Genomic DNA, 26,350 nt, shown 5'->3' on the forward strand with positions numbered 1-26,350 from the left:
GCTGGAAGACGAGGGGTGCGTGATCCAGGGAAGAGTAAGATTAGCATCTGCAGAGAGGACCAGGAGCATGGCGGCTTGGGATTTGGACACCGGGCACTTGGGTTTTCTATAGGACCGTAGGAGCCGAATGGGATGAGTGTTCGGCCTAGAACCTGCAGGACGACGGCAGCCACGTTAGCTCGGCGGATCGATGCTCTCTCTCGCGCGTGCTCACGCTCTCTGTAGTAGGCAGTCTAGAAGCCGTATCGAGGGGGTCGGAAGCGCTGCGGGACGCTTCCATCTCTTAGTCTGTTTTAAATCCTAGGCGCAACCTGCATAGGCGCACCGCCGTGCCGTGTCTTGGCGGACTCGATTCAACTGCAATCGGCCGAAAATGGGTACGCAGCGGCGACCTGCGTCGGGCTGTAGCCGACTACGCCACTCTAGCCGTTCTAGGTATCCTGATAGTATCATCGATTCCTTCGAGGCACAAAAGCCCTCATGGGGAGGGGAGGGGAGGGGAGGGGGACGGCGGCCCGGAGGAGAGGGGGGGGGGAAAGGGAGAGGGAGAGGTATTTGGGGCTACGATATGTACCAACTCCTTAATCGGGAAGACATTACGTTGTCATGCGGCCAACTCTCACTGAAAGGAGACGGGGAGACGACAAGGAGAGAAGAGGCAAGAGAGATTGGAGAGACGCAGAGGCAGAGAAGGAGAAAACTCCCCCATCCATGAACGGATATTTAGGTCTAAATGCACGTCCACTCATCCACTCATCCGCCCTCAATGCTAAGTCCCGGGATTATGCGTAGAGCGAATTGTTGTTTAGCAATATATCTGTCATGTAGCAGCCGCCGACGCTCTATGGACTCGAGTCGGCGCACGAGGGCGGTTCCGAAGCAAATGAAAATAGCAGTAACCACCACCGCAGCGAGGCCATTTATTCTTCGCACAGGTCCGGCCCACCAGACGGCGGCCATTTCGACTGTTGCCGAGTGCGTGACTTCACCACACCCGCTCGACTTCGAGGACTTCTTGCAGAAAAAAATGACAGAGCGTGCAGCGACGGTCTAGGCCCTCCTTCGACTCTTCGACGTTACTCTTTGACGTTACTCTTCAGCGTGCACTGTTTGCGGCCGAAGTGGTAATCAGTCGGGCAGCGCTGGTAGCGATAGATGCTCGTCGATCGAAGAGGCATGTCGACGCCGAGAGTCGCCGGCCAGATGCTAGGCTGCCCAACGTGGAATGTCGGGAAATCTGCCGCCACGGTCAGTGGAGAATGATGCTATCTGCCGGGAGTCTGAGACAAGAGCCAGGGCGCGAATCGCTATCCGGTAGAGATAGATATATACGTGTGTGCGCGTATGTGTGCGTGAGTGTGTGTGTGCGAATACATAGGTAGGTAGGTAGGGAGGCAAGCAGGTATGGAGGTAGGTATATAGGTAGGTGAAGCGGCGGAAGATGCGGAAGATGTGATTTAGAAGGGCGGGGTTGTTTAGTCACTTAGCACGACGAGCCGTTGATCTCTCGTGCTGCTCGAGCATCTCCGGCGTTGTGCTGTGCGGTGCGGTGCGGTGCTGCGCTATGTTGCGTTGTGCTATGTGTAGGCATGTGCTGTGTAGACGGTGTGGTGAGGACAGTGTCGTGTTCGGTGCTGTGAGGCGTGCTACGCGCGGGACACCAGGAAGCTGGTTGATAGCAGACTCGCTCGGTGCTGCGTGTGAGACGCGAAATAGGTGCCGATATATATCATGATTTTCATTTAAATCGGTAGTATTTTGCAGGCTCGTTGTTGTGAGACCCCGTCGGGTCAGATCATGAATAATAAGGCAATCTACAGAATGCTGTTGCGGACCCCAGGAGGTACCTAAAGGCAGGTAGCGGGAATGTAACGGCGGGAGAGCTCTTATGTCGGCCAGGACGGGTTAGGATGGGGAAGTTAGGTATGTGAAGCCCTGCGCTGTTAGCTGCCGTAGGTACCTGAGCTTAGGTACCTACTTAACCTCCATCGTAGTAGGCCGCTGCTGTGCCGCCTCCTCCTCCTCCCTTAACCCGTCCCAGTAAGTGCCTAGATAGACGCCCGCCTTAGCTCTCTACACCCCTACCTACCGTACCTACCTCCTATGAGAGGTAGGTAACATTGAACCTCGACGTACGCCTCTACGTCGGTACGTAAGCACCCACGGCAGGCAGGTCATTTACATCCACACATGACGGGTACTACCTCATCATCAGCTAGCTTATAGATAGGTAGATAGGCTAAGTAGGTAGACGTCTATCGTATATACGTGCGCGTATATAATAAGAGGTATATATGTAGGTACATATGCACCAAGGTTGTATACATATCCCGTGGTATGATGCTGCGAGGTTAGGTACCTAAGGCAGGTTAGGTCGGAGGTAAGGTAGGAGGTAGGTAGCTACCTAGGCAGGTAGGTAGGTACCTAGGTTGGTGAGGCATGTGCAGGCTGCTGGTTCGATGCTATCGAGGCAGGCAGGTAACGGTATGTATGAGTATGCAGGTTCGAGTTATGTATGCATAGGTACCTACCTACCTCCTATATACCTAGGTACCTACCTACCTACTTACGTAGGTACCTACACATATACCTAGGTATATACCTTAGGTACCTACATACTTACATACCTACATATACGCACACATACCTACCTACATACCTACTTATGTATGCACATACCTACCTGCATACCTGCATACAGTGCATCCATCGACTCCGCCGGTGTTGCATGTATGCTGCCATGGATGGCACCGTCCACCCTCAGGTACGGGTATTGGTTGCTGGGCGTGTGCTGAGGGCCCCCTGTAGTTGCGCGGTCTGGGGTGCCGGAATAGACTAATAAGAGCAAAACCCGGATTTCAGGGTAGCATGACTATCCACCGGGCTGCATCTCTCACCAAGGCGCCCTTCCATTCAACCACCATCCTTCCCTCTCACCCTTCTTGGCACAGCACCACGGCTCCTTTTTTTCTCTCTTTCTTCCTTGTACGCCTTTACACACAGTCCTGGCCGGCCGTGTCTCGAGCGGCTGGCTGTCCGGAGGATGAAGACAAAAAAAAGAAAAAAAAAAGAGGGAAACCAGGCCAAGCCGTCACCCATCACTTTGACGAACCACTCGCACATAATATTACCGTAAGAGTAGTTTCCTCCGGCCGGCGACGTGTAGCCCAGGATTCGCTCGCACACCTCGCAGAAGTTCGTACCCTGCGATATTTTCCTAACCGATTTTTAGGAGCGAGGGAGGGGATCGAGACGGGGAGAGAGGCGGAGGGCGTGTGGGCGGAAACCCGCCAACTTTTAATATGCTTCCACATCCCATCCCGCCCATCCTCCCGTACATACACATACGCATACATATACGGGTATGTATGTAGGTAAGTAGAACCAGGTATGTGTGTATGTACCTGACACCGTCCACATATGGTACCGCATGCTAAGGGGAGAGGGGGAGCGAGCGAGAGAGAGAGAGATGGGGCGAGAGGGAGAGAGACATTCGACGCTATCGGCATCGCAGAGTGCGCACGGAATATGCAGGTGGGCAAGCACTTATATTATCAGGCGACTAACAAGTCAATCAATTTTCATATCAGGCCTTCCAATACGGTGCATATAGACGAGACAAGGCGGCACCTGCATCATGCACTCGACCGTCTAGGTATTCCAGAATCTGGGATTGTGTCGTGCTTACGGTGCTACAGTGTCCCTCACCCTTTTTCAGCAGTCCGGCTGATGATGATATCTGACACAAGCTGGACTCGGCTAGGTCGTCTCTGTTTTGTCTCTTGGTCGGTCGGAGGAGGCGAGAGCGAGAGGAGAGGAGAGGAGGAGAGAGGGACAGAACGGCGTCCCGCACCCGCACCCGCACCGCGCTTTGCCTGGCCGCCGGTCGCTATTTAATAAGCAGCAGTCGAGCGCGGTAGGGAAATCCTCGACTCCACCACAATGCTACCGCGGTTGGTGATGCAACCGCTGCTGTACCAAAATGTGCTTGTGGATGGGTCATCAGCAATTTTTTTTTTCTTCGAGTGCAAGGTCAAGTTCCGGGCTCACAACCGTTCGAACAGCAAATTGGTCCGAACCGAGTGGTACGGGGTGCGTCGGCGCCCAGACTTGTGATTCGTGTATTACGCTTCCTTCGGTACACGATCGTAGTGGTTTCTTACCACGACTCGCACGCCGACCAGAGAGACTCGCTCTGTTAGCGTTAGGATATCGTGACGCCATCGACCGTCGTGAGAAACCAAGCTGGCTGTCGTCGTGGGACTCGTCTCGGTCTCCCGTTCCAGGCCGCCGGTGACAAGGAAGTCGACGATTCGCAGCTCCAGCGGCCCGACAGATACATACATAAGTAGTGGTGCTTCGTGATGCTCGGCTGCTCGCAATTCCTCATGGGCCTAGTTACGCTGTGTAATTCGATACCTGCGCTGGGATCCAGCGCCATACGGAATTTGGCGCTCTGCCATTAGTGGTCCCTTTACGAAACTGTCGAACGAACCGACGAGCTTCTGCAGAGGTGGAGGAAGCTGACTGACAAGTAACAGCAGAAGACGGGCGACGGCGACGGCGACGGCGACGGCGAACCAGAGGAAGACGAGAAAGGGGAACCGATCGATCATGTGTATTTTCTACCCCTCCATCCTTTCTCTCCCTCCCTCCCTCTCTCTCTCTCTCTCTCTCTACATCTTTCTCTGTCCTGCCTCTGTATCTCGGTCTGTCTGTCTCTGCCTTCTGCCTGTCTCTCCCTACCGGTTATTTGTCACTCTCGCTACTCTGACCCGGTCTCTCTAATTATCTCTCTCTCCCTCTCTTCACACTCTTTCCTCTCTCAATTTCTGCTCGCGGTAGAATGCCGCAGACCACTATCCAGGCCGGTGGATAATGCGCCGCGTTCATGTCACGAATTGTCCCGGCACCCACCGGCCTACAATATAGCGAATGGCGGGGGCAGAGAGTAGTAGTAGTAATCAATGTCGCGCGTGGTTTTCAGGGCTGTCGGAGCATGGATCGTAGCACATACCCATGCTATGCCATCACCCAGAGAGCCCATTTTTGGTGGAGTAGAGACGGCACGGATATTATTGACGCTGGTATGAGCAGCGAGGGAAGAATGTGGAAGAAGCCGTGGCTGAATCGGGTTTGTTTGGAGTTCGTTCGTCCCGCTTTACCCTTACCACTCCCTTCCACCACCCCCCCCCTCCCCCCTCCCCCCGAACGTACAAGGGGCAACGCGGACCTGGCAAGGGCCAGGATGACCCCCCAGTTCGCTAGATCGCGAGCAGGACCAGCGATATCTGTCGCTTTCTGGGTGTGTGTCCCTCTCACGCCCCAGGGGCCAGGACAGCGGGCTGGGAAGGGGACCAGAGGGCCCAAATACTCGGTTTCCACGCCTCAACCGGAACTCGCTTCCAGTTCCACTCCTGCAACTCTGCCGCTCCCAGCTTACTATTTAGGATTAGTTCCCCGGGCCCTTGTTTGCGTGCAACGTCTCTGTCTCCTGTGTTCTATCTGCCGTGCGCCGGCCATTCTTCTCTCATTTATCATTTTCTCCAGCCGAAGTGTCGTCGAGGGAGAGGTCGATCCCGACTTGTTGCTACTGTTCCGCCAGCTAGATCCGCCAGCTAGGCCCGCCAGATTGAGCCCGGCAGCTCCTCTGAGCGAGTCTGTGTAGGTGTGCGTGTGCGTGTGTGTGAGAGCGAGAGCGCGCGAGCGCGTGTGTGTGTGCGTGTGTCGTTCTGTGTGTGTCCTGTCCGTCCTGTCTGCGTATGCGTGTGCCTGTGTGCCTACCGAGTCTTGAGCCAGAGCACTCACAAAAGGGGCTACGCATCCTTTGCTACCGTGATATTCCTCTCGAGGGGATATGCATGGGAAGGACGTGTCTTTACAGCTCTAATATAATCGAGCCAAAAAGCCAGGATCCCGCTACCGTCAGCAGCAATACTTCTACACAAGCTGTTAGACACACGCACTCTCTCCTTTCTTCTCGGCCACCCCCCCTGGCACGCTATCCCTCTCTCTCTTCTCTCTCTCTTATCCGCAACCTCCGGAATAGCCTCCCCCTACTCTCTATACCCACGGCCATCGGGGTATACGCCATTTTTATGTCAACCCGCATCTGCGCTCTCCACCCCCCGCCGAGCTTACCTACCCACTTGGATGCCGATAAGTCGCCTATATCGCAGAGTCGAAAGAGTATAATGCTATAGTTGCACTGCATCTCTAGCAGTCCTTCGGCGGCAAGGATACTCCTGGCCAACTTCTCCCGTGTCGACCTCTCGATACGTTCGTTGTCAACTGCAGATATGTAAATATCCGCCTCCCACCCCAGGAGTTTCCAGTTTGCCCTCCCAGCGTCTCGCCGGGATTCGGGGCCCTTCTAAGCCCAGCTCTGCAGTTCTGGTCGCTACCATACGATTCAACCATCGTTGTCTCAGCCGCCCCCTCGCGTGCATTGAAATATTGCTTGTCGCCTGAAGGTTTTTTGGTCTCGCTTCCGCATACTCGGTATCACCAACCCACTCTGATCAATTCACTCAGCCCACACTGGTGGCATTGGGCCTCGAGGTTAATCTATCTATATAGTCCCGCCGCGGCCTCCAACTGCCAACTGCATACGCCGGCTTCTGCCTTTTATGTCGTTTGCTGTCGTCGAGGTCCCATCGCACGGCGGCGTCTTTTGTAATACCATGGTGGACACTATGGCCAGGCCACCCGACTCGTGGGCTCAAGACCCCTATACTCCACGATATGCACCCTACTATTCCCAAGAGCAGCGCGGGCCGGCGTTGCGTCTGCCTCCGCCATCCAGCCTGGTGACCGGATCACCTACCACTCCGGGCACCCCGAGCGGGCGACAACCGGCAGCTTTCAGGACCAGTCCATACGAAGGCCCGTACGCCGCTTCGTCGCCCGTTCACCAAAACGCACAATCGCCAATGCTGGGCCCGGAGCCGCATCCGACGGCATCGAGTCCTTACGCTAGACGGCCGGCAGAACCGATCAGCCGTCTCCATCCTGCGCTCTCGCCACGCTCTCCAAGCGCCGGCGACCGGCCCGGGGAATTGCCAGAGCACGCCCTGTTTAGGCGACTGGGCAACGAACCGAGTCCCCTCCAAGCTCCCAGGTTGCCTCTGCAACCAAGGCAGATAGGGGGTTCTCCCCAGCAGCACCACCGCTACGCGGAGATTCAATCTGTCAGGCACCATCCGTCGGCGGTTGCTCCTCCCGCTCCCGCTCCCCCTCCTCCGCCAGATTATCAGCACCGAGAGCCCCGCCTCCTCCGGTCTCCGCAAGCGCCAAACCCTCCCCGACAGGTTTGGACGCCTCAGACCGAGTCCCGCGCTCCTGAGCGGATGAAGATATCGGAAATTCTCAGCGACGAACCGAAGACAGGGGACTCGGGTTCCTCGAAGGCTCCCGTCCGTAGGAGGGCGGCGGCGGCAGCCGCCCTAACGTACAGATTGCAGGTGCGGCAGCAGCCGGTGGCGGCGCGGTCATGCGGATTCGGGGAGCGGGACAGGCGCGTGATCGACCCGCCGCCGATCGTGCAGGTGTTCATCGAGGATCCGAAGGCGACGCAGGAAGAGATCCGATCGCAGCCGAAGTTCCGGTTCTCGGTCATGCACTGCACGATCTGGAATGAGACGGGGGACCAGGACTGCTCGGGGATGCCGGACGACTACCGGCAGCAGCGGCGGCTGATGGGGACGATCGTGTCATCGCCGTTTGTGGGACTGGACGAGAACAACGAGGAAGGGTGCTTCTTCTGCTTCCCGGACCTGTCGTGCCGGACGCCGGGCACGTTCCGGCTGCGCTTCAGCCTCGTCGTGCTCGACCCGCACTCGGTCCCGGGATCGCGAACGCCGGTGTGCGCCGTCGCCATGAGCGACGTGTTCACCGTGTACAACGCCAAGGACTTCCCCGGAATGCGGGCGAGCACGGCGCTGACGAAGCGGCTCAAGGAGCAAGGCTGTCTCATCTCGATCAAGAAGGGCAACGAGCGGAGCCACGCGCGCGACGACAGCGAGGAGGAGGAAGACGACGACGACGACAACGGCGGCGGCGGCGGCTCGGGGTCGGCGCAGCGACGGGCGAAACGAGCGAGAAAAACCTGATCCAGCTCGAAGAGAGAGCCTCCCCTATGTTGTTCATCGCGGGTTTAGACATCAGAAGGTGTCACTCATTTTACGACGGCGTTTTATTCTATTGCGTCGGTTCTAGGCAAGACGGCGTGGTAGCTGCACCAGTGCTCCCTCCTTACCCCCCCCCCCCAACCCTATCCCTGGAGGAGACATATCACGCAGTTGCTACCACGCAGTTACTACAGGATCTGGATATATTGGCTTCCGGGGGGGAAAAACACGTCGGTGGATATACGGAAGCGTTACATAACGTTAGGGGAAAATAGGGATATATATACACTACGACTGTTCGCATTCAGGGGTGGACAGCGGCGGCAGCGGTTGAGGGGGGGGGAGGGGAGGGGAGAGCAAATTGGTGGGATTTCTGGTCTGAACAGCGAAGGGGAGGGGGGAGGGTGGCCGGCATGTTTGATTTCTTACGTTGGGACGACCGGGAACTTCTGGACAATGCCTTAGACTCGCTTACCAAATACCCCAATCTCCACGTCACGCTCTGGATAGGCACTCTTGACGAGGGCAGAAGGTGCGTGGAGATGCATGAGAACTGGACGAACAACGGCGGCTGGGACGGGACGGGGAACGTGGCGGGGGACCGGACAGATAATTTGGAATCGAGACGTTTTTTTTTTATTAAAAAAAACCCCTAGCCGTGTTGATCGATAGACTCTACGGCGTACCGTCGTCGCTGCTCTCGCGCCGTGCCCGCCGACGACGACGACGAGTCGACGCTCGGCGTAGGGGTTGGTTGCCGTATTAGGGACTGGGAACATGCGATATACATGTAGGCGATGCGTATGTGGGCGTTCTTCAGCTGTACGTATACCCGGACAAGCATGCAGAAGCAGCTCCTGTCCGTATCTACACATGTGTCTGTATGCAGGTGAGAATACGATTGGACGCCCAGGTCGGCATCTCCCTCTGAAGAACGTCCGACAAAAGTGACAGACGGAGGGGGGGCGGAAGTGACAGAATCGAACGAAACAGAAGACAGGATTTGGAATACAACGAAGAGGGCCGGGGGGGGGGAGGAGGAGGTATGGAGGCCAGCGTGCTGGGCAGAGCAGGACGAGTTGGTGCGTTCCGAGTTAGGTATATGGCATGCTAGCTATAGTCAGCCTGCCTGCAGGGGCGGGCACGCAGGGAGCAGAGAGAGGAACCAGAGCTCGCGAGCTGGCGGCAGCGTTGAAGGAGGGATTGGCAACTCGGAACCTTGGGTGGAACTCCATCACGGTATGACTACCTGATTCCTGGGCAGGGCTGGGCACCGGCCTCAGGCCGGTTACCTGAACGTGCCTAACCTCCAGTGGGAGGAGGGGACCTAAGCTCGCTTACTCCGATCCGTTCCCTCTAGGCGGAATACCGCGCTATCGAGGACCGCGCTCTGCCAACGAACAGATACCTACAGTATTATTGTACCCAAGGTACCTACCTGCCTAGGTACCTAAGATAGAGGTAGGTGCCGTAGGTCTAGGTAGGTACCTCCTCTAGGTCCTGCTGACTGGCTCGTCGTCCCCCACGTAAGATAATATATTAGGAGGTACCGAACCTAGGTCGGTATGTATGTACCTGTCCACCTCCTGGCACGTAGGTAGGTACACCTACGTATGTAGGGAGGGAGCAGAGAGGAGGTATGTACCCGGGTGCCTGCCTAAGGTACCTACATAAGTCCAGCCCAGGTCAGCGAGCCCAATTAGGTACTTTACGTACCTATAAGGCCGCCCAAGAGGCTAGCAAGCGACCAGTTGTAGCGGGCACCCCCGTAGGGCCCGTCGCAGTGCTCGGCGGCCGTTGGCGGGGGGGTGGGGGCCAGGGCAGATTTGGGGGTTCAACGAGGGAAAAAAATAATCGGGCGGAAAATCCCAACATTGAGTTTTTTGAGACACTTTTCCTGTCCGGAGCTTCTCCAAGCCCAATCGCTCCCCCCATCTCACGCCCAGCCGCCACAACGACCTCTAAGGGAAATCCCGCTACCTCCCTCCCCGAGTGGACTGTCCCTAATATCTTCAGATTCCATATCCTTCTCCTCTCGTCGTCCCTCGTCGCAGCCGCATCCGGATCCTCCCTACCCAACGACGGCGCACACCCACGCCATGTTCTCGCGTGCTGCCCTACGAGTCCCGAGAGCGGTAGCGCCTCTGGCGCGCGTCCGAGCCGCCAGGCCCGCCGTCGCCCTCTCTCCCTTCCGTTCCGTCACCACCAACGCTGCCGCCTCGTATGTCGACAAGAGCTCCGTGCCCGATGCCGACGACAAGCCCTTCCAGGTCACCCTGAGCGACGAGAGCTTCGAGACCTACGAGCTCGACCCGCCGTCCTACACCGTCGACGTCACCAAGAAGGAGCTGAAGCAGATATACTACGACATGGTCGTTGTCCGGTATGTGTACCCGCTGCTTGGAACCGGATCGTAGGCCCCGTCGCCGGTGCTGACCGTTTCGCTCGCAGCCAGATGGAGATGGCTGCCGACCGGTTATACAAGGAGAAGAAGATCCGCGGTTTCTGCCACCTGTCCACCGGCCAGGAGGCTGTCGCCGTCGGTATCGAGCACGCATTGACCAAGCAGGACGACATCATCACCGCCTACCGGTGCCACGGCTTCGCCCTCATGCGCGGCGGGACCGTGCGGTCCATTATCGGCGAGCTCCTGGGTCGCCGCGAGGGCATCGCCTACGGCAAGGGCGGCTCCATGCACATGTTCACCAAGGGTTTCTACGGCGGCAACGGCATCGTCGGCGCCCAGGTCCCCGTCGGCGCCGGCCTGGCCTTCGCGCACAAGTACACCAACAGCAAAAAGGCCACCGTCATCCTGTACGGCGACGGTGCCAGCAACCAGGGCCAGGTTTTCGAGGCCTTCAACATGGCCAAGCTCTGGAACCTGCCCGCCCTCTTCGGCTGCGAAAGTACGTCTCGGCGCCCGCCGACCACTTTCTCTCGCGAAGTCGCCGCTGCTAACTCGGTCGCTCAGATAACAAGTACGGCATGGGTACGGCCGCGGCCCGATCCTCGGCTCTGACCGACTACTACAAGCGTGGCCAGTACATCCCCGGCCTCAAAGTTAACGGCATGGACGTGCTGGCCGTACGGGCCGCCGTGAAGTACGGCAAGGAGTGGACGGTGGCCGAGAACGGGCCGCTCGTGCTCGAGTACGTGACGTACCGGTACGGCGGCCACTCGATGTCGGACCCGGGCACGACGTACCGGACACGCGAGGAGATCCAGCGCATGCGGTCGACCAACGACCCGATCGCCGGCCTCAAGCACAAGATCCTCGACTGGGGCGTGTGCACGGAGGATGAGCTCAAGTCGATCGACAAGGACGCGCGCAAGCACGTTAACGACGAGGTCGCTATCGCTGAGGCTATGGCCGTCCCCGACACGACGCCGCAGATTCTGTTCGAGGACATCTACGTCAAGGGCACCGAGCCGCAGTACATCCGCGGCCGCACGCCCGACGAGAACTTCTACTTCAGCCGTTAGATAGTAAAGGGGGGGAAGAGGGGATAAGCAGCGAGGAAGAAGCGGATGGGGCTTCTAACGCGGAGCACAACGACGACGAAACGACACGAGCGAGGGCCGGGGGAGTAAAGGGCAGGGGGCTAGGCGGGGCTGGTAGCCAAGAGGGCAAAGGAGCAGGGAGGGTGAAGGCAACCCTTTCTGGGTCATAGCAAGACTCTGTAAAGTATTCTTTTTATTTTTATTTTTTTTATAGAAGGGCTGGGCTCGTACATCTGGCAGGGCCCCGGAGTCAATTACAAGTGGTGCTTTCGATCACGCCCCTCCACCCCCCCTGCGCGCGATTAAACTAGCTAGGCAGCCAGCAACGAAGAACACCTCTTAGATTTGTTACTAGCCCCCACCCCGTCGCGACGAGCTCAGGAAGGGATACAGAGAGAAGGACGGAGGGTAGCATAGTAATATCAGATTCACCATCTTCCTTCCTTAACCTGTCCGCGACGCGCAAGTTGCAAAGCCCCGTCATCCTAGTCCCCCCCCCGGATAAGCCGCGGGTAGGCAACATCGTGATTCCCGAACCGTAGCATAATATAGCCGGCGCGCGCGCAAGAGGCGCAAGCCAGCCCCTCTCCTCCTCCTCCTCCTCCTCCGTCTCTGCACATATGCACACGCACACGCACACGTACCCCCGGGGGCGGCAGCGGACAAAGCTTGGCCAATTCCGGGCAAACGCCGTCCCTCCCCCGCCCCCCTTTTCTCCCGCACCGCGGTCGTCAGCGTCGCACGTCGTCCCAGCTGCCGAGCCAGCGGCAGCTGCGCGCGACGGCGGCGACGTCGCGCAGGGCGGCGCGCACGCGGCCCTGCGGGTCGTCGGCGCGGTGGCCCTCGAACTCGGCGAAGAAGACGTACTGGAAGGGCGCGGGCGCGCCGGCAGCGCCAGAGCCAGAGCCAGAGCCAGAGCCAGAGCCAGAGCCAGAGCCAGAGTCAGGGCCCAGCGCCGGCCGGCTCCCGATGCTCGTCAGGTTCAGCCCCGCCCGCCCGAAGCACGCCAGCACGTCGGCCAGCGCGCCCGGCGCGCCGTGCGGCACCGTGAACGCGACGAGCGACTTGGTGCGGGCGTAGACGGGCGCGACGGCGGGGTCGTGCGGCGTCGTGGTTGTTGTTGGTGGTGGTGGTGGTGGCGGTGGCGATCTGCGCTCGCGCAGCCACGCCGGCTCCTCGTCCTCCTCCTCGTCCTCGCCGCCGCGGCGCCGCAGCACGAAGAAGCGCGTGGTGTTGTCGGGGCGGTCCTCGATGCCGCGGGCGAGGACGGCGAGGCCGGCGGCTGCCGCCGCAGCGGCGCTGCTGACGGCGGCGCTGGCGCGCGCAGGGTCGGCGGCGGCGAGCGCCGCGGCGCGGCTCGTCGAGCTCGTGTCGACGCGCTCGGCGCCGCGCAGCCGCCGCGCTAGGAACGCGCCGACCTGGCCGAACGCCTGCGGGTGGCTGTACACGCGGCGGACGTGGGCGAGCGACTCCTCGCCGCCGCCGCCGGCGACGGGCGACGGCGCCGGGTCCCGGTACCCCGCCAGGCAGTGGCGCACGGCGACGTACGTCTCGGCGCACACGGCCAGCGCCGCGTTCGCGCCCTCGCGGTCCGCGAACTGCTCCAGCGTCGGCACCACCGCGCCGTTCGTCGAGTTCTCGAACGGCACCACCCCGTACGTCGCGCTGCCTGCTCGCGTCGTCGCGAAGACGTCTTGAGTGTCCCCCCCCCCCCGGTGTTAGTTACCTAGTCCTGGGGCGAGAGAGAGAGAGAGGCGGAGGGGAGACAGGCCGGGAAGTGGCAGAGAGAAGAAGAGAAAAGAAAAGGGGCGCACCTGCGATCGTCGCGACGGGCTTCAGCTCGAACTCGTCCGCGGAAAACACTTGCAGCGTGGCCTGCGCCGCCGTTAGCTCCGCGTCTGCACCCGCGTGCGTTCCCCCCACTTGGGGGTAAGAACTAATCGCCGCCCGTACCTGGTGCGTATAGGACGTCTCGGGCCCGAGGAAGCAGACGACGGGCTTCTTCGCGCCCGGGCTGCTGCTGCTGCTACCCTCCGGCGCTGGCGGCGGCGGCTCGCCGCTGGTCGACCCCATCCTGGCTCCCCAACCTGCGTGGTCCTCGCGCGCGTCGTGTTCGGCCGTGCGAGCTCGGAGAGTAGCGCTGGCCGGTTCAGGTTCACGTGTAGAGCGGGAAATAAGCGCCAATCGCAACAACCTGCAATCGTGGCGGCCCTGCTCCGTCTGTCTGTAGATGCAAAGGTTTGTCGTCTCTCTGGGGACGACGGGGCGCAGTCGGGCTGCTTGCTTTCTTCTCCTCGCGACGGCTAGTTGCTGTGTCCCATGGCATATGCCCCTTTTTCTACCCCCCCGAGGCTGCGGCGTGTCACAAAGAGGAGGGCTTTCATGGGGGTTTTTTTTGTGGAGGTGACATTTCCGGTGGCCGAATTGACGCCGAGGATTGACTAGACGGCCCTAACGTCAGGCAGGTATACGAGCGGTATTCCCGATGATATCACGCTACATGGCCCGAGTCCGCTTCGCTGCTAGTATCTAAGCGTCTCAGCACCCCGAGGTAAGTCACTCGCAATACCACTATATTTATGGTAATTAGCACACGTAATTGTCCACTCCCTCCTCTCCCATGGTTTTCCCCCCTCACATTTGGTTATTAAGAGGACTCAATTTGGTCGACAGGACTTGTTGAGAGAGAACTGAGGGTGGACTTGGCTTTGCTGTCACCTACACGTACCACTATGACATTTACGCATTGCGATAGATAGCCGCGAAAAGCACCCGCCGTGATTACAAGCATCTGTCTGTCTTCCTGCGTAACGAGCGACTGGTTTGGTTTATTGCACTATCTACTAGTCATCCGTCTCACACGGGCCATAACGAGCGGAACGAGTAGCCGTGGCTGCTCTAAACCCATTTCGCAAACACTGTGCATCCCGGAGTGCACACACAACGCCGGTGCGCAAGCGTCCGGTATGCGAAGAAGTAAAAATGTTTCTGTACTCTCATGTCAAGGAAGTAGTGAGGCTCCAAATTGGCAAGTCGAACTCTACTACTTAAAAGGGTGACGCCCTATGATGGAGGCAGGCCCAGCATTCTGGATTTTTGATAGACCCCCGGTATAGCATCTTCCCAGCGCTGACGTTAGTTTCGAGTGATAACAGAGAGGCAAGCAAGGGGGGGGGGGTGAGGGTGGGGGGCCTATCATTATCGTACCTCCTTTCTGTGCCATCGGTCAACTCAAGCCGTCATCATAGAGCGAAGCGGACTGGGTGTCGTGACCTGGTTCGCCGGGCCGGATTTCATCAGGCGTCGTTGTGCAAACGAAGCCGCTGTTGGCTTGCGCGCCCGTCCCGGCGCCAGCTTGGGCTTGGGCGCGGACGCGGGCGGTTGCGGCAGAGGACGCCCCGACTCTTTCACGACAAATGTCTGCTTAGACGGGACTGCTTGAGCTTGCCCCTCGTCAAAAACGAGGGATTCCTCAAACTACGCCGAGATCTAGGTCAGCCACACGGCACGTAGGCATAGAGAGAGAGGAGCGGGAAGCGAGAGTACTGAGCAACGCCCTCTTCTCTGACCGTGCGATATTTTAGAACATAGCACGATGAGGGAGCGCGCAGCATATATCGCTGTAGGGGTCATACCGAGGCACTAGGATGGGTGCTCATACCTGTCAATCGTCATAGTAGTCGTCGTCGTCATCCACTTCGGCTAGCTGCTCGAAGTTTACCTTGTAGCGCAGGATACCACCTACGCCACCGAAGCCCTTCACGAACTGATTGCCCTCGGTCGACCTATCCGATACGAACTCTAGGTTCGTTCCGAAGTCCTTGTAATGTTCGGCAATCCACTCGAGGAAGGACTCCTGCGCAACCGCCTCCATTTCCTGACCCGTCTCCTTATCCATGAAAGGGGTTCGGTCGCCCGTCTCCTGCTGCTTTGTCGTGTGGAGGACGATCTCGGAGCCGTTACTGTCCTTGAGGACCCAGCGTGTGATTTCGAGGTTCTCGAATACGATCAGAGTCTCGACGGCGCCGAGATCTAGTGCCTTGAGCGTGTCCTCGATACCGTAGCAGACCTTGCCGGTGTCCTGGCTGATCTCCTCGAAGTACTTCCCGATCAGTTTCTTCTCTTGGATAAACTTGACGTTTCCTAGCGTTTCGGAGGACAACTCGATGGCCTGGTTAAAGCCGTTCTCGCCACCGTACGACACGTCGACGACCTTGATGACCTTGGTCTGCAATCGATTATCGAACATGTCCGAGGCATTGAGGTCGTTCTTGAAGTCGGCAGAGCCAGCGAGGATGATACCAGCAACGTTGACCTTGTCGGCGGTAATGAAGTTCTGGACGGCCAATTCGGCCACCTTGCGGACGTAGTTGTGGCGCTTCTCGTCACGGAGACGAGCGAACCGGAGGGCGGACTGTCCACCACGGCCGTGCTTTTTAGGGAGATCGACAGAGAATTTGTGGACCACGTCACGAGTATTGCCGCTAAGCGTGCCGAACAGGGCTCCGTTGCCATCCATGACGATAAAACCAAACTTCTGATCGGACTCGAGCAGTTCGGCCAAAGCCTCGGTGTGGAACTTGTTGTCGCAGAGGTACAGGGACGTGTTGATAGGCTTGAAGGGTTCGAAGTCGATGTTGACCTTCCTCTCCTTTCCTTCTGAGGTCAAGATTTCGCCGCAGTAGACGACGAGACCGTTGGGGGGCACCTTGTTGTACAGCTTAAGTCGCTGCTGGGTCGACGTGATGGCGGAGAGGACGGATTGTCGGTTGACACGAGACTTGATGTTCGAGGCGGTTCCCTAGTAGCACAGGTCGGTCAGGCTTACGGTACCATCGACGAGCTAGATGGGCGCCGACGAGGCGAGCAAGGGAGATGGCACGTACGTATTCTTCGGCCAACATCTTAGCGGCGCGTGAGATCTGATCCTTGGGAGCTGTTTCCGGGCGTCAGCCCCGGGTTTCCTCAGCCCATCGTCACGACGGGAGGGGGGGTAAAGGCGCCGCGTACGGATAATGAGGGAGATCATGCTTGTGCCGTTTCCTCTAGCGGCCTCAAGGCGCTTGATCAGCTTCTTCACCTTCCATATCTCGATCTGCGCACGCAAGAATAGTTAGATTGCCATCTACAGGCGGGAGAGGCGACGGGGGATATGGTATTAAATAGTTGGTAGGTGGGGGAGGAGTGGAGGAGCGGAGGGGTGACGATGGTGAGGCTGCCCCTTGCAGGATGGCGAAGAGGAGGATTATGATGCTGTGCGTACGTACGTTCTTCTCGGCCTCGGTCGCCTGAGCGTCACTCATCTTGGTTTGAGGGTAATGAGCGATCTACGATACGGTCTTGCCTGCGTGGAGTGGTGCTTCAGTCGGTGAAGATCGTATCTAGGGGGAGAAGGGGGGGTAAGAAGTTGGGTGAAATTTTGTGGTTGAAAAGGAAAGCGAGAAAAACGCAGGCAGCGCCAGGGCGGGCCCCTCTGGGGGAGGTTCCAGGCGAGGAGACGGCATGTTGACAAGGGATTGGCCGATGATATTATGTAACCGGGGGAGCCAATCACGGGGCCCTGCAGCCCCCTATGCTAGGTACCATACAGGGAGGGGGGGGTCTACGGACAGTATGTCAGCCATAGAGTCGGGGTACCGACACGGTAACAAAATCTAGTAAGGGTTACCTTAGCTAGTCATTCTTTCGGAAGGGCTAAAAGAATTACAGCAAGGGTCGCGGTACCGACCTTATTACCTTCCCTTCTTATAATTTCAGGATGGTTTTTATAACTACGTAGGAACCAATGTCCAGACGGATATGACAATATCCAGACGGATATAATGTCTATATATTCCATAGGTACCTACCTACCTACCTACCTACCTACCTACCTACCTACCTAGACCTACCTACCTAGACCTGTTGTCTTCATCTTTTTTCTACATACCATGATCTACTACCCATCTTCGAACCTATCTACGAACCTATCTACGAACCTATCTACGAACCTATCTACGAACCTATCTACGAACCTATCTACGAACCTATAGGAGCCAGTTCGGGCGCGTAGAATCTATCTATCTTCGAACCTATCTACGAACCTATCTGCGAACCTATAGGAGCCAGTTCGGGCGCGTAGAATCTATCTATCTTCGAACCTATCTACGAACCTATCTGCGAACCTGTGGGAGCTAGTTCGCGCGTGGAATCTATCTATCTATCTTCGAACCTATCTTCGAACCTATAAGAGCTAGTTCAGGCGTATGGAATCTATCTATCTTCGAACCTATCTGCGAACCTATCTGCGAACCTATCTGCGAACCTATGGGAGCTAGTTCGCACGTAGAATCTATCTATCTATCTTCGAACCTATGAGAGCTAGTTCAGGCGCGTGGAATCTATCTATCTTCGAACCTATCTGCGAACCTATGGGAGCTAGTTCGCGCGTGGAATCTATCTATCTTCGAACCTATCTACGAACCTATCTACGAACCTATCTACGAACCTATAGAAGCTAGTTCGCACGTAGAATCTATCTATCTATCTTCGAACCTATCTGCGAACCTATCTGCGAACCTATGAGAGCTAGTTCGTACGTAGAATCTATCTATCTATCTTTAAACCTATCTTCGAACTTATAAAAGCTAGTTCAGGCGTATAGAATCTATCTATCTTCGAACCTATCTTCGAACCTATAAGAGCTAGTTCGCGTACGTGGAATCTATCTATCTTCGAACCTATGGGAGCTAGTTCGCGCGTGGAATCTATCTACCTATCTTCGAACCTATCTTCGAACCTATGAAAGAGGTAGGTAGGTAGGTAGGTAGGAGGTTAGGAGGTAGGTAACAGACGTAAAAGATACAAAGGTACAAAGGTACGTACTTAGTAACATAGAGGTAACCGGGTAATCCTATAGAATGTACCTTTTTTTAAAATAAAGACATTATATCCGGATGGTAACTATGTCGGGAAATGGTAATAATGTCAGCCTAGAGTTTAATTCACTCTTATCACGAGGCAGACACTATGTCCAGTCATAGAAAGGGTTGCTGACATAGTGTCAATAGACCCCCCCCTCCCTGTATGGTAGGTAGGTAACCTGGTAGGTACCTGGGTCTGCATGTAGGTCGGGTTAGGTACCTGGTAGGGTAGGTACTTTATTTTAGGGCACCCTTTGTGGGCGAATGACGTGTGTGCTCGAGTTAGAGCGTTACATGAAGCCAGGTATCTCGTAGCCTCGTATTGTGGTGTGGGTGGCTCAGGGCATAGACCCTGGGGGCCAGGTGTGGCGCAAGGACCATGGCTGGCCGCCGTTAGGGGCCGGCGCCGGGTTAGTAGCAGCCTGCTGACTAATCCAGACTTCTCTCTTGTCACTTGCCCCATGCCCGCACTGACCCCGACACAACCGCCGATCTGGCTGACCTCTTTGACTCGCCCCGAAAAATGGACCTGCTTACTACCTCTGACTGCTCTTTGGGCCAACTGACCGAGCCATTCACCACGCCCATCTCGAAAACAACACTTCAATCGAGATTTGCTCGTGAGCTTTGGCTGTGAGAAGCGGCCCCCCCCCCCTTCGCAGCCCATGAGGCCCGGCAAAGCTACATACATATATGATCTGGTGGAGTAGGCGTATGGCGAGAGGAGGCCTTGCATTCATTTCCGCCCCTTATCGCAAGCATCGTACCGATCACTTCGTCCGATCTGGACTGAATACCCCGAGACTGGCTCTACCAAAATCCTATTTAGTCGCGTTGGGTTTCCTTTTTTTTATGGAAAAAATCCCTCTTCACAAGCCCGGTTGTTGGCATGTCGGGGGCCTAGATGTGATGGCCCTATACGCGTGGCGGATATGATGGAACTGTAGCCGGACGCGGTCGAGCGACCGCTCCCAGTTGTCACCCACCCCTCCTCCCCGTCTCGAGGTCTGCATCGCCTCTAACTCATTTCCTAAGCTGAAGATTAACTCGGATATCCTTGCAGCCTCGTGAGTAACTAACGCAAAGTATAGCGAATGTGAATTTTTACCGTGTGGGTGTATGGGATATGCTACCAGCGGTGCAATCCCTCAACCCTGCTCGGCCTGGATGTTGTCAATAAACCCGCCACGTTAGCGTTCGCTGGCCGTGCAAGCCTAGAGACAAGCCCAAAAATCACCCCTGAGGCGGAAATCCTGCCAGCAATGAGTCATGGCATGGGGGGGTTCGGCGCATCTCCAGGTGCGGAAGTCCCCCGCGTGTGTGCCGTGGGCAGAGGCCGGCAAATACCCAGAGAAAATGGCATTTTTTTCGACAAGAAAACGGCCATCTGCATCGAATTGCTGCCGAGCGACGCGGTAGAGCGGTTCGTGCCTGAGACTCGCTCCCCGAGGCTGCTAGGCCGTGGCCTTTCCGGCGGCCTCTCTTGCGCGGGTTGGTCTGAGCGTCTGCGAACAGAGTCGTCATCCTCGAAGGGCACGCTTCGGGTGGTTTTTGGTGGTTCGTAATAGCTTCAATTTCGAGGCGGCCTCGGCAAGAAATCTGCCGGTGACGGCCTCCGGCTCCAAACCGAAGTGGAGCTAAGCGACTGGGCCAGTCACCGCAATGTAACGGCAAGGCACGGAACGTATGACCACACGCCGGAATACCAACACGATGCACGATTGAGTCAAGGTAGGGCTTGTTGTGGTGGGATCTACCCTTTTTACCGGTCACAACTTACTGCACAACATAGTGGTGGCGTCGCTGCCCACCGCTCTGAAGCACCGGTACATCGACTCCATCTCCCGGTGCGAATCGATGTTCTTTCGTGTTTACGATGCTAAGCCTGCCCAGCCGACCAAGCGACGGACACAGAGCGAGAATTTGGCGGTAGGATTGCCAGCAAAATGGCTCGGGTCCCGGCGATGAGGCTTCGAAGGCAGTTCTTCTCCACATGCGGGACTAGCAGTCGCATAGATACGCTTATGGCTGATGCTAGCTACGGATGGGGAAGACTGTGGCTGGGTTGGACCGTAAGACACAAACGGGCTGGCGTGCCAGAGGGAGGGGGCTAGAGGGAGGATGACGATGGGAGACGGGCAACAAAGAGGTGGCTCTGTGTGATGCTGGCGGTGGGATCTATCCGGGTGCCCTCGACAGCGTTGACGGGGGGATGTGCGGAGAGGATAGGCTGGCTCGGCTCGGGAGAGGGAGAGAAGGCGGAGAGGGAGAGGGGGAGGGGAGAGGGCTTGGAGGCAGACGGGCAGGTCGAGCGCGTATATGTAGGTATGTGCTGTATGTAGCTACATACATAGGTAGATAGAGATGTTTTGTTATGGCTATACATGTTCCCTGCCCGCTGGGCTGCCCGACAGCACTGTCGCTCCCACCTATCAGATCCGATCCTCGCCCTGGTTGACGTGCGGCTCAAGCCTAATCAGGGTGGATTTTTTAGCGTTTTCCCAATTTCCTGTGCAGCTCGACCTGACAACTCGACCTCGACCTGCTCAACCTCTCGATGCTCCACCACCCACCACCCGTCCATCCCACCCACCTCGCCCATCTTCCACCTTGCCCTCTCCCTCTCTTCCCGCAACCATCGTTGCTGCTGCTCGCCTCACCCCTCGCACGCCTTTACACGTACACGCACCCATACCGTCCACGTATATACTCAGCACCTCCGTATACGGCCAGCCATTTCACCGCTCCGCATTGACGCCGACTGCCCGACACGATGGCGGACGACGACTCGAGTGAGCTCTCCTCCATCTCGTCGCTGTCGTCAGCCCCTTCCCAGGAGGATAGCGATATCCAGCTGAAGCGGGAGAAGGGCATCCTCAAGTTCTTCCACAAGCTGCCCCCGGGAACGAAGCCCAGCGAGCCTGAGAAGGCGGCGTCCCCTCCGCCGCGCAAGCGATCGCCCTCACCGCCGCACGAGTACATATTGGCGGACAATCCCGACATATCAGTACGTGGCGACGCCGGGGTCGCGTCGAAAACGCGACATGTCGCGTGAATTCACGAGCTAACCGTGTCCTAGTTCATCGTCATGTTCCGCAGCCGGTTCAACGACGCCCTCCCAAAATCTCTAGCCAACTTCGGCCCTCAAGAACTCGAGCGCGACGTTACCGAACCCATCCCTGGCGAGCGCGTCGAACACTTCCTGTGCGCTGTCCTGGGCTTGCTGTTGAACCGAAAGCAGGATGTCAAGTATGGCTTCCCTCCCCGCCTAAGACACCCCAACCGACCCCTCAAGCTAAGCATTACGCGAGAGCACGGATTCTAACACGATAATGCAATTAGGCCTGGTCATTATAATCGCGCCTTGGAGGATGCCATTAGCTCCCATAAGAACCAATGGGCGCGAGATTGGGAGGATACCAATCCCCTAGCTGGGGGGAGGACCTTCACCTCCATGAACCCCACCGAACGAGTACGTTTTTCTTCTCGGTATTCTTTTTAATACATCATGACGAGATGTTCTGTGTCGTATTCATAGAAGGGGATCGCGACGAGAACTAACGCGATTAATCGACATAGCTTGTCCTGCTGCGAACCCTCGTTATGTGGACGCTGTCGTCCTCCGAAGTTATCAAGGGCATCATCAACCAATCCTACAAGGGCCAACGCCATGAAGACGACCTCAACCAACCCTTATCAGTGCAGCCGTGGGGTTCGGACAGCGACAGGCGCCGCTACTACCTCATAGAAGGCCTTGACGATACCAATTTTCGAGTTTATCGGGAGAGCAACCCTGCCGGCTTCAGCAGGACGTGGTGGAGCGTGGCCGGGGACATCGATGAGCTCAAGGCGCTGGCGGACAAGCTGCAAACCGCAGATGGCGGCCCGAAGGCCAAGAAACTTGCGCTGAAGATGCTCGCAGCGGTGCCCCGCTTTGAGGCCACCGAGGAGAAGCGAAGGCGACGCGAGTACCGACTCATGCGCAAGGAGCAGTTCAAGCGCCCTGAGCCTGGGTTCTCCATGTATGAGGGCCGGACGAGAGGCAAGCGCATGAAGTATACTTATTCTGATGACGAGGACTTCTTGTCCGACTCTACGTCCGTGCGACGATCAACGCGCAACACTCGCACCCACACACCGGCCGACCCCGCCCCTCCTGTCACCACCGCGAGCGGCCGCCAGGTCAAGGCCCCGTCGCGTATGACGGTGGATGCATCCAACAACATCGTCACCACAAGCCCTACCGCAGCCGCTATCGAGAACGGCGACGTGACAAGGGCGTCAGAGGAGTCTTCGGCCGGACCCGGTGGCCGACCTCGTCGATCCGCAGCCGTCCACCACGGCACCAACGGCTGGGCCCCGTCTTCAAAAAAGAAGGGGAAGAACTACGATGCCATGGATGAGGATGAGGATGAGGATGATGACGATGATAGCTCGCCCGATCTAGGCGATGATGAGGATGACCATATCCCTGACGGGGAAAGTGAAGAGGAGGACGAAGAGGAGGACGAATTCGATGAAGACGAGGAGATGGTCAATGACGACCTCGCCGATCACAACGCCGGCCCCGCGACGGATAGCATGATGGTCAAGCTCAAACTGCCGTCAAAGAAGACGCCAAGCACCAGTGCCACCACTACTACTGCCAACGGCTCGGCGATCGACCTCAGCGAATACCGATATAACGGCGGCGGCAAGAAGGAGACAAAAGGTTCGACGGTGTCACCCAGATCACGATTATCCTCTGACGAGAAGGACGAGAAGACTGAGGAGGTGATATCGGTGGCGACAACCAATAAGGACAGCACCCCGAAACCCGCCCGGTCGTCTTCGTCTCCAGCCCCTACCTCCGCTCCCGCTTCGACGGGCGAGAGCGGCGGCAAAGGCAAGGAGCCGCCACGAGAGCGCCGACGAACGCCGTCGGCCCCCGCTTTGAACTCCCTGCAGCAGTCGACCTCTCTGGCTTTTAGAGAAAGCCCGGACAAGGCTCAGCAGAAGCAGGAGCAGCAGCCGCTGCCGAAGCACGTTGACGTCGGCGCTGGAGATTAGATTCTTCTCTCTTCGTCTCTCTGCCTAGGGATCACCATGCCCATTTCTTGTTTTCGAATGGGTGCGCAGGGAACTGCCAGCCTAGCCCTAGCAGCAACAGGCGTATACCCGTATGGGACACATACACTATATTCGTTTCCCTCTCTCTCATATATACATCCTGTATCCACCCATTTTACGCACCCTACTATTCGGATTGGACCGGATTGTCAAGAGTGGCTGGTATAAAGCAGCGGGAAAGCAATGTTACATTGAAATAAATGAGAGAAGAAAACTCACAGAGAAAAAAAGGAGGCGTAGGAAGAACGTGCTGAATGCATAGACCGTTGAGTTGAAGAGACGGTCTGTTTGGAAAAGCGGCCAGTTCTGTTCCCAGCTTGTCCTCGTGAGCATGGAAGGAGGGAGCAAGGCGAGAAGAAAAAAAGGTGGACGGTCAGCGGCTACTACTACTATTACTACTACTAGGATATGGTTTGTTACCGCTGTCTGTGCCTTTGGATGTTCATTCTCCCAGGCCACAGCATGGGCGGAAAATAGAAGGGAAAGGGGCTGGAAAAACAGGCAGGCAGGCAGGACTATGTGTGTTAGAAGGCCACCCTCAACGCCTCCTCGCTTCCGTGAATATGACACGGTTAGGGGCAAGGAGAGCCAGGGAAAATCACAAGCATGTACTCAAACATACGGCGTGTATGCTACCGCCCCTAGACTAAGCGACTTGTCCATTCAGCCTTCTATTGATCTCTAGCCGTGATCCCCCAGTGCGCATTTGTATGTAAGGCCACTACACACCCACTCTCTACATGAATAAATTCCCATAACCCAGCATTAGGTACCACCCCTCCTGTTCTGTTCCCTGCACTCGAGCGCCAACCAATCTAGTCGGGCAAGTTTCGTGTCGTCGGCAGCGGCGGTGTCTGTGGATGGCAGTCGCAGGCTCGGAGCGTCGGGGTGGGGAGGACAGGACAAGGAGACGGATCCCGGAGGGAGGAGGGGGGCTGGCTTCACGGGTTGCTCCGCCTGCTTCCCTACTCTTCGCGGGGCAACGCACGCCTCTCCCTCGCTGGGCCGGCGCGCGGCCGCAGAATCGGGTCGAGTTCGATCTCGCAATCCCTCTCGATGCGCCGTACGAGCCTCTTTTCTCGCTCGGCGAACAATATGCGTGAAAAGCCAGTGTCAGAAACGCGTCTGTTCTCTCTATTTTCGATCGTATTTTTTTTTCCTTCTCTCTCTCTCTCTCTCGGTCTCTGTTTCTGTCTACTTCTCTCGCCTCGCCGCCATTTTGTGACGGGTTTGCGTCTTGCGTCCTCGTCGCTACCAGCTCCGCTGGACGAAGACCTCCCTCTTGACGCCGCCCGAGGCGTGCGACGCCCGCGGCAGGGTCCAGTTATTCACCTCGTACCACCAGCGGCGCAGCCGCGCGCCGGCCGAGCCCCCGCTGAGCTGCGCGTGCCGGTTCCAGTGGTGCCACCCGCAGAGCGCGAGGTTGTACAGGACGCCCTGCGCGAAGGGCATCATCATCTGAGGGGCGGCCGGCCGAGCGGTTAGCCCTGTACGAGCGGGGTGGGGGGCGAGGGAGGGAGGGGAGGAGGGATGCTGTGCGTCGGTATAGTATAGGTGGGTATATATACCTGGTCTCGGACCGTGATCCACCCAACCTTCCACCACGAGTTGGCCTTCGCGATGCTGTGCAGGTAGCTCTGTTCGAACCGGAGATCGGGCATGGGGCGGAACGAGTGTTGCGGGGCGCGCGGGCGCGGTCTCAGCACGCTAAGCGGGATGTCGTCGTCGTCGTCTTGGTCGAGCGCCTCGCTATCGCCGTCGAGGTCGTCCTCGCTGCTGCTCGCCAGCTCCGTGTCGTCGATGGAGCCGTGTCGGCCGTGGCGCCGGTGCTGGCGCCGCCTCAGGCGCACCGGCTGGTTCGTGGACGCGGCCGTCGACGGGTTCACGCCGTGCTGCGCCGACGGGTGCCGCCGGATGTGTGCCGTCTGGATCGTCTCCGCGACCTGCGTCGGTATGCTGCTGCCCGACATCGTCCGGCGCTTCGTCTCCGGGGAGGAGGCCAGAGGAGGGAGGCGGTCCTGTTGAATTAAAAAACGGTCCCCTGCTACGTAGACAGGCAGGACGAGACCTTGGACGGGGCGGGTGCAAAGAGGGCGGGAGGATTGGGCAGTGAAGAGGGGAAAGAGATGAGCTTTCAACTCAATATGTGCCCGTTTTCTTCGATGGTTCACTCGGTTTCGGGTTGGCGGAGATGACGACAGACTAGTTGAACTTCTCGATAGACGCATGCATACTTGAGCCTTGTAAAACGGTACACAGAGATCTATGCATATAAGCCATACTTTCAATTACCCGAGCGATAGGAGCCCGACTACCTAATTCACCCCTTACGTAAGTACAGTACGGTCTGGTCAAAGGTGACTGTCCTTCTACCTAATCGTAGTGCTGCACTCTCCCACGTCAAGTCGTATAACGGCCATGTGGCTCCGGCACATCACGGTCATCGTAGCTTCGGAGAAAAAGACTCTGTTGTCTACCTACCTATAGTTTGCCTATCCTCTGCTTCGTCCATCCCCCAGCTGGTGCTGACCCTACTAATAAACCCCCTTACACGAATACCTAAGCGAGAGCCAGATCGTGCATACACCGAGAGGGGACAGCCCGACGAGACAAGACAAGAGGCAAAGGCTTAACACATAATATTATCAGTAGTTCCCTTGCCTGCGGGGAGCACCAGACTACACCGTCTGACGGCATCTCTCCTGGGAC

The 26,350-nt window shown here is 57.4% G+C and overlaps 8 protein-coding genes across 8 annotated transcripts; 5 read left to right on the forward strand and 3 right to left on the reverse strand.

Annotated features, from left to right (window-relative positions):
• The first annotated feature begins 2,706 nt into the window (after positions 1-2,706).
• GGS23DRAFT_14472 (uncharacterized protein) lies at positions 2,707-3,680 on the forward strand. The gene has a single exon (XM_051511287.1). The coding sequence runs from the start codon at positions 2,869-2,871 to the stop codon at positions 3,376-3,378; it is 510 nt and encodes a 169-aa protein (XP_051376856.1). The 5' UTR covers positions 2,707-2,868; the 3' UTR covers positions 3,379-3,680.
• Positions 3,681-4,594: 914 nt separating this feature from the next.
• Positions 4,595-5,834, forward strand: GGS23DRAFT_14470 (uncharacterized protein). Its single transcript, XM_051511286.1, has one exon. The coding sequence runs from the start codon at positions 4,892-4,894 to the stop codon at positions 5,666-5,668; it is 777 nt and encodes a 258-aa protein (XP_051376857.1). The 5' UTR covers positions 4,595-4,891; the 3' UTR covers positions 5,669-5,834.
• A 579-nt stretch (positions 5,835-6,413) lies between these two features.
• On the forward strand, positions 6,414-8,313 carry GGS23DRAFT_14479 (velvet factor-domain-containing protein). Its single transcript, XM_051511290.1, has 2 exons — positions 6,414-6,578; positions 6,651-8,313. The coding sequence occupies exon 2, from the start codon at positions 6,684-6,686 to the stop codon at positions 8,109-8,111; it is 1,428 nt and encodes a 475-aa protein (XP_051376858.1). The 5' UTR covers positions 6,414-6,578; positions 6,651-6,683; the 3' UTR covers positions 8,112-8,313.
• A 1,588-nt stretch (positions 8,314-9,901) lies between these two features.
• GGS23DRAFT_544282 (dehydrogenase E1 component-domain-containing protein) lies at positions 9,902-12,213 on the forward strand. The gene is made up of 3 exons (XM_051514895.1): positions 9,902-10,512; positions 10,581-11,035; positions 11,101-12,213. The coding sequence occupies exons 1-3, from the start codon at positions 10,229-10,231 to the stop codon at positions 11,610-11,612; spliced, it is 1,251 nt and encodes a 416-aa protein (XP_051376859.1). The 5' UTR covers positions 9,902-10,228; the 3' UTR covers positions 11,613-12,213.
• Positions 12,214-12,361: 148 nt separating this feature from the next.
• Positions 12,362-13,703, reverse strand: GGS23DRAFT_591945 (Prephenate dehydratase-domain-containing protein; the record flags this gene model as incomplete). The annotated part of the gene is made up of 3 exons (XM_051517804.1): positions 12,362-13,299; positions 13,445-13,505; positions 13,584-13,703. 3 exons carry the CDS (start codon positions 13,701-13,703, stop codon positions 12,362-12,364), a joined length of 1,119 nt encoding a protein of 372 aa, XP_051376860.1.
• An 868-nt stretch (positions 13,704-14,571) lies between these two features.
• On the reverse strand, positions 14,572-17,316 carry GGS23DRAFT_14591 (eukaryotic peptide chain release factor subunit 1-like protein). The gene is made up of 5 exons (XM_051511302.1): positions 17,299-17,316; positions 16,641-17,232; positions 16,517-16,566; positions 14,838-16,431; positions 14,572-14,749 (listed from the first exon to the last, which is right to left on the reverse strand). The coding sequence occupies exons 2-4, from the start codon at positions 16,657-16,659 to the stop codon at positions 15,295-15,297; spliced, it is 1,206 nt and encodes a 401-aa protein (XP_051376861.1). The 5' UTR covers positions 16,660-17,232; positions 17,299-17,316; the 3' UTR covers positions 14,572-14,749; positions 14,838-15,294.
• Positions 17,317-21,047: 3,731 nt separating this feature from the next.
• Positions 21,048-24,297, forward strand: GGS23DRAFT_544294 (uncharacterized protein). Its single transcript, XM_051514896.1, has 4 exons — positions 21,048-21,539; positions 21,612-21,781; positions 21,875-22,004; positions 22,112-24,297. Exons 1-4 carry the CDS (start codon positions 21,306-21,308, stop codon positions 23,579-23,581), a joined length of 2,004 nt encoding a protein of 667 aa, XP_051376862.1. The 5' UTR covers positions 21,048-21,305; the 3' UTR covers positions 23,582-24,297.
• Positions 24,298-25,840, reverse strand: GGS23DRAFT_544298 (uncharacterized protein). The gene is made up of 2 exons (XM_051514897.1): positions 25,210-25,840; positions 24,298-25,099 (listed from the first exon to the last, which is right to left on the reverse strand). The coding sequence occupies exons 1-2, from the start codon at positions 25,609-25,611 to the stop codon at positions 24,893-24,895; spliced, it is 609 nt and encodes a 202-aa protein (XP_051376863.1). The 5' UTR covers positions 25,612-25,840; the 3' UTR covers positions 24,298-24,892.
• Between the last annotated feature and the right edge of the window lie 510 nt (positions 25,841-26,350).

This window comes from Durotheca rogersii, assembly GCF_024521655.1.
Source record: "Durotheca rogersii strain YMJ 92031201 chromosome Unknown GGS23scaffold_1, whole genome shotgun sequence".
NCBI classification, from domain to species: domain Eukaryota; kingdom Fungi; phylum Ascomycota; class Sordariomycetes; order Xylariales; family Xylariaceae; genus Durotheca; species Durotheca rogersii.

Excerpts from the sequence above, each read along its gene's own strand:
- GGS23DRAFT_14472 (XM_051511287.1), top strand. The coding sequence starts at position 2,869 with ATGACTATCCACCGGGCTGCATCTCTCACCAAGGCGCCCTTCCATTCA.
- GGS23DRAFT_14470 (XM_051511286.1), top strand. The coding sequence starts at position 4,892 with ATGTCACGAATTGTCCCGGCACCCACCGGCCTACAATATAGCGAATGG.
- GGS23DRAFT_14479 (XM_051511290.1), top strand. The coding sequence starts at position 6,684 with ATGGTGGACACTATGGCCAGGCCACCCGACTCGTGGGCTCAAGACCCC.
- GGS23DRAFT_544282 (XM_051514895.1), top strand. The coding sequence starts at position 10,229 with ATGTTCTCGCGTGCTGCCCTACGAGTCCCGAGAGCGGTAGCGCCTCTG. Across the intron at positions 10,513-10,580 it reads TACGACATGGTCGTTGTCCG|CCAGATGGAGATGGCTGCCG; the intron begins GTATGTGTACCC and ends TTTCGCTCGCAG. Across the intron at positions 11,036-11,100 it reads CGCCCTCTTCGGCTGCGAAA|ATAACAAGTACGGCATGGGT; the intron begins GTACGTCTCGGC and ends TCGGTCGCTCAG.
- GGS23DRAFT_14591 (XM_051511302.1), bottom strand. Across the intron at positions 16,432-16,516 it reads AGATGTTGGCCGAAGAATAC|GGAACCGCCTCGAACATCAA; the intron begins GTACGTGCCATC and ends CTGTGCTACTAG.
- GGS23DRAFT_544294 (XM_051514896.1), top strand. The coding sequence starts at position 21,306 with ATGGCGGACGACGACTCGAGTGAGCTCTCCTCCATCTCGTCGCTGTCG. Across the intron at positions 21,540-21,611 it reads CGGACAATCCCGACATATCA|TTCATCGTCATGTTCCGCAG; the intron begins GTACGTGGCGAC and ends ACCGTGTCCTAG. Across the intron at positions 22,005-22,111 it reads CCATGAACCCCACCGAACGA|CTTGTCCTGCTGCGAACCCT; the intron begins GTACGTTTTTCT and ends TAATCGACATAG.
- GGS23DRAFT_544298 (XM_051514897.1), bottom strand. The coding sequence starts at position 25,611 with ATGTCGGGCAGCAGCATACCGACGCAGGTCGCGGAGACGATCCAGACG. Across the intron at positions 25,100-25,209 it reads GGATCACGGTCCGAGACCAG|ATGATGATGCCCTTCGCGCA; the intron begins GTATATATACCC and ends GCCGCCCCTCAG.